General features: G+C 34.7%; 1 protein-coding gene across 1 annotated transcript in view; it reads left to right on the forward strand.

Annotated features, from left to right (window-relative positions):
- Window positions 1–2,918, forward strand: part of KCNH7 (potassium voltage-gated channel subfamily H member 7) — a 602,696-nt gene extending 599,778 nt beyond the window's left edge. Inside the window, exons 16-17 of the mRNA XM_027866015.1 lie at window positions 137–329; window positions 2,649–2,918. Coding sequence (XP_027721816.1) covers window positions 137–329; window positions 2,649–2,918 — 463 coding nt within the window. The remainder of the gene's footprint in view (window positions 1–136; window positions 330–2,648) is intronic.
- The last annotated feature ends 3,082 nt before the right edge of the window (window positions 2,919–6,000 follow it).

A 6,000-nucleotide genomic window follows, 5' to 3' on the forward strand; every position in this document is an offset into this window, starting at 1 on the left:
CTTCCTGGTTCAAGCTCAGCTTATTATCAGTTTTGAGGATAGAATTTGAATTTTTCTCAAATACTTTTGAATTTCAGGTTATTTCAGGATAATTATACATGACTAGATTATAACCCAATTTCTGTCCTTCTTGCAGACTTGAATCTCAAATGACGGCTGATATTCAAACTATTCTGCAGTTACTGCAGAGGCAAACTCCCGTGGTCCCACCTGCTTATAGTATGGTGACAACAGGGTCAGAATATCAAACACCAACTCTCCAAGTGATGAAAACTCATCAGCCTGTAGCATCTATTAAAACTGACAGAAGCTTCAGTCCTTCTTCACAAGTAAGTACAGACACAACTTAATTCTAAGTTAGGTGGAAATAATTAGTGTTATCTAAAAGCTCTTTTGGAAGACTAAATTACTGAAGTTCGGGGAAGACTAGTCCCTAAAATATAGGGAATCAAGATGACTTCAGTTGAGTTGTATTAGAGGGGAAGGTTTAAGCTGCTGAAGAGGCTTCACCATAACTATCACCAAGGTAGAATGGATAAGATTGTGTTGCCTTCTTCTCCCCTCCATGTCTTTATAAATGCTAAACTGATTTCACCTGTATACAAATGGGAAAAGGGAGATGAGTTATATACAATATTATATGTATAACTAAGTATGTTGGGGTAGGTAGGTGGCGCAGTGGACAGAGTGCCAGCCCTGGAGTCAGGAGGACCCGAGTTCAAATCCAGCTTCAGATACTTTGACACTTACTAGCTATGTGATCCTGGGCAAATCCTTTAACCCCAATTGCCTCACAAAACAAAGACCAAAAAAACTACATATGTAGTTTTGTAGCCTTGATCTATCTCCTAAACTTTAATATTTCCAGCTGTATGTCCCTAGGGCATCTCAAATTCAATATATCCAAAATGGAAATTATTGTCTTCTCCCAAAACCTGCCCTTCCTCCAAGTTTTCCTATTTTGGATAAGGATATCTCCATCTCCCCAGTACCCCAAGTTCATATTCATGGTGCTATCCTCAACTCTTCCCCTCTGATTCACCCTCCATATCCAATTAGCTGCCAAATTTTATATATTTTTCTTCTAAGCATATCTCACCTCAGCACCCTTGCCTTCTTACATGAACCTCTAGGATATTGCAACACCCTCCTAATTGGATTTATGGCATCTACCACTCTCCATTCTGTCCTCAACACAGCTGCCAGAATAATCTTCCTAAAGCATAAATCTGACCGTGCCATTGACCTTTGTCAATAATTTTCAGTGGTTCCCTGCTACCTAATGGATAAAATGCCAACTTCTCAGCTTGTTCTTTCACAGTCAGGCAGAATTCTGCCTACCTTTCTAGGTTTACTTCACAATACTTCCCTCAGGTACTCTGTTTCCCAAACTTAGTATTTCATTCCTACTTCCACAATTTGTATAACCTCTCTCCAGTGCCTAGAATGCATTCCTTCTTCACCTCCATTGCCTAGAATTTTTAGCTTCCTTCAAGATTCAGGTCATGTATAATTTCCTGAAGGAAGCCTTTCCTGAACTCCCTAGTTATAAATGTTCTTTCCCACCTCAATCATCACGTACATATGTATTTATATATTGTCTCCTCCCAAGAGAATATAAGCTTCCTGATGACAAGGACTATTTCATTTTGTGAATCAGTTTAAATACATAGCACTTAATTGTTTAATGAATGTTGGTTGGATTGTACTGGACCTAGTTTTTAAACACTACAAACAAAATTGATATTTGAAGTACAGCTAGAAAATATTAAGAGCTATCTTGGAAAACATTTCAGCCAAAATTATGGGAAAGTTAGTGCAATGTGCTGTAGTCAGAAAAACTATGTTGGGGCAGCTAGGTGGCACAATGGATAGAGCTCTTGGAGTCAGGAGGACCTGAGTTCAAATCCAGCCTCAGATACTTGACACTTACTAGCTGTGTGACCCTGGGCAAGTCACTTAACCTCAATTGCCTCACTAAAAAGCAAAAACAAACAAACAAACAATAGCAAAAAAAAAATGTTTACAGCATGTGGTTATGTGCTTAAAAGAAAATAATGCAAATCTTCTAAAATATGAAAATAGAAAATAATGTCTTTGTAGCTAGATTTAAAAGCTAAAAAACACATACTGATTCGGTAGATTATTCTTTGTTTCCAAAGAATTATAGTACTTTTAATTCTACTTTATAACAAGTAGTTTTATTCCCATACTCTTCATTTCTGCTCCCTCCTGTCCTCTGCCCTCATTCATAGCTACTAAAATACTCAACTCTCCCACACTCGGCTTAGCTTTTCCTTAAATTTAAAATTCAAACAAATGTGGGAGAGAAATATTTTTAAAAGACTGGTTTCTAGTTTAATTTCCCATGCTCAGAATTCCTCAAATCCCAGAGCTTTGTAAATTACATGGAAACCTATTGGGGGGCAGGTCTTGGATCTCCACTCCCCATCCTTCTCTTGCATCAACTTTTTTTGGGGGAAGAAACTACAAGACCATATCCTTAAAAAAATGTAGATTGATTTGGAAAGAAAACATTTTAACATGTTTAAATATTATAAATGATTTGAGAAGTAAGGGATGTGATATGTTTTAGACAGCTATCAAAGGGATTTGTAAAATTGCCTTTTTTTTTTTCTTCCCATCAGTGTCCTGAATTCCTAGACCTTGAAAAATCTAAACTTAAATCCAAAGAATCGCTCTCCAGTGGGGTGCACCTGAACACAGCCTCAGAAGACAACTTGACTTCACTTTTAGAACAAGAACCTGATCGCTCTTTAGAGCTCCATTCACAGCACAGTAAAACTTACCTTCATCCCATTAGGCATCATCCTTCTTTACCAGATTCTTCCCTAAGCAATATAGGAATCTTGGGTCTTCATAGGCATGTTTCTGATCCTGGTCTTCCTGGGAAATAATCGTTATTATTATTATTTTTTTTTACTATTTACTTCATATAAAATGTAAGTGCTTTTAATGGCTGTTTTCCTTTTTTTTGTATTTAAATCCTCTATACTTGACTCAGGGGCTAACAAGTTACCATTATATGCAAAAGTACTGTATATTTTCCTAAATTAAAGCTTGTAAAGTAAAGTTGAGCAGTTAGATGTAAATATACTTAAGAACTATGTTCAAATGTTAAAAACTGCCAGCATCTCAAGGCACCTTATATTTTTATTTTATTTTTATTTTTTAACACCTGCATGTTAGGAAACTCCAACTCATGTTGCATGGACAATATCATTTATTGCTTTCACTAAAACAGTACTTTGTTGTAAAATGCCTTCCAAGTAAATTAGAGGCCAGAGGATGATCTAGTTCATGGACATGACTCAGAATCTATTAAATTAGCTCACCTGGAGTTCAAAGGAGAACAAAAAAAAATTTGTCCATTTTGAAAAGCTGTAATCATCTTTCCATATGGAGCATTTTCTACTCAATGGCACTTATTCCATTAAGGGATTATAAAATCACTAACAGGGAGAAATAACCTCTTCTAAGTAAGTGTAGGTATATTAAAAGATTGAACTCTTTGACATAAAGGACTATCACCAATTACATTGATAAAACACATTAATTTAGTAATTACCAGTGGTATTTTTTTTTAACTACAAAAGGACATATTTCTTTAATTTTCCTTTTCTTGACCCTCCTCAAAACTTATAAAACTTGGCTGACAGGCTGATTCACACAGTTCTTTCTTGTTATTCAACCTTAGGACATGTCACTGTTCCTTTCAAAGACTTATACATCTTAACCCTCACCCTTAATCCCTCCAAAATATTCTATTTGCATTAGAAGTATTTCTGTTTTTTTACCTTTTGTGCTATATAGGCTAAAGAATATGTATATTATTTGACTAAAACATCATAGTAAAACCTCCGTTAAGTAGAATGTATGGGGTATTCTGATTGATCTGATATGCTGGTTAGAAAAGGATTAAATTCAGATCCAGTTTGAATCTAGGATTTTTGGAACAGAAAGATTAGAGATCACCTACTCAAATCTCATTTTGCAGATTTGATTTCAACCTATTGAATGCTTTCTAAAATATATTAGTAAGTTTTCCTGCCTTAAGTTAAATATACCAAAAGTAATTTCATGTTTCTTTGATACTCCAGAATTTCACACGGCATCAAGGTCATTATTCTGAATATCATTTGTCATTGTAGAGAACTATAAAAGATAATAGAGATTAGACAAAATGTTTATTGGTTCCATGATACAATAACACACCCTAGAAGATATTTTTAAATATATCATTAAGATGGCATCCTCTTTTTTTGTTTGCCCCAAAAGAGAGGGCAGAAAAATATTCCAACCTAGTGGAGGGTTCTGACTTGAGTTCCACTTAACTGAGGTTTTCCTCCATTTAAAAATATATCCTACATCAATTTTTAAAATGTTAGTGTAGATGCACCCATAATTGGAGAGGGGGTTCTTTTCAATTTTCTTTAACAATTTTTTAAACCCACATTATCATTCATTAAAAGAGAGACTAAAAGTATGCTAGGATTCTGTGTATTACAAAACTGACCATTTTTCTAGGATATACATGTAATGTTATTTATCTTTGTGTACAAATCTACCTATAAATCCAAGAGGTGATTTCTAAAGCTTCAAATTCTGCATACATGACCAGCACTTTGTGACTAGCTTGACTTATTTCTTAAATATTTGATTGATTCACACATTGTAGATCAAGTGACCCTATTACCCTACCTACATTCTACAACATGGCTGGATTATTGGATAATCTTCTAAATTTTAGGTGGGCAGTGGAAAATGAATTTGCACAGGTGGTGATTATATTTTGTTACTCTGCTTAATTTATGAAAAGCAGAGAAGCACAAATTAATAGGACTGGTTTACACAATGCCAAAATTTCTTTTAAAAATTCACACCAGCTCTTTGTTGTTGTGTAGACAACCTTCACAATAGGCATTTTATTGTTGCATCTTCAGCTAAAATGACTTGGTAAAAAGAAAAAAAAGCTAATCCTTGGTTTAAGGAGGCTTAGATTATATTCACCAAAAAACTGCCATACAAAAAAGATTGCCTTACCAGGCAAGGCAGCTTAAACATGGTAGTTTGACTCTGGAATGTTCTATTATGTTTATTGTGAAGACAAGCACAAAATCTGGCCTTCCACAAAGACACCCATTTTTTCATATAATTGAAGAATGGCATGATTGTAAAGATTGTGAAAGAATTTTACCATATTTAATTTTTTGCAAAAACAACCTTTTCTACTTTAATTCCTTTGAATTAAAAGAGCGGGTGATTGTTTTAAAAAAATTATAGCATCTTATAATTAGAGAGCTGGCTTAAATATTAAATAATTAGAAGGGTAACTCTTCTGACATTGTATTATAAAAATAGGATGGAGTAATGTATTATGATTGGTCAGATGGAAACCACTGGTATTGATAACATCTCCCAACAATTTACCACAGTTATCTAGCACTTAATTGGGAATGTGAAGCAGCCCAAGGAATGTGGAATGAGTAAAATACTCAGTTCTGATTTTCTTAAAATCATGTTTTCAGTTTCCTTTCAGGTTAAAAAAAATTTCTGTTCTGTCCTAGACTACCGACTCAGCAAAGTGCAGCGTATTTAGTCAGTACTAGCCTCATGGTGTTTTCTTTACAAATCTTTCATCTACACCTGGGTCCTTAAAAATCCTTCAGACTTTCTTATAACATTAGAAATGTTACTTGGTGCCTGACCGAGCTAAGTTTCTATCTAAATATATCCCCAATTCATTTAGATCTGTTTTTCTACTGTTATCATCAGATAGGCAGATGGCCTACACATACTTAGACCTAACATTTCATCTTGCTAATGGATTGCCATCGTACCTGTCCTTATCTAACCCCCTTTGGCTTGTTCTACACTTTAGTTATTAAAATTGAGAACCTAGTATGAAGAAACAACTGTTAATATTGTTCTCAAAGGATTTGAAAATTAACAAATGCTCACCCAATAGACACTAGAGAC

This window comes from Vombatus ursinus, unplaced genomic scaffold (genome assembly GCF_900497805.2).
Source record: "Vombatus ursinus unplaced genomic scaffold, bare-nosed wombat genome assembly UNPS02014779.1, whole genome shotgun sequence".
Classification (NCBI taxonomy): Eukaryota; Metazoa; Chordata; class Mammalia; order Diprotodontia; family Vombatidae; genus Vombatus; species Vombatus ursinus.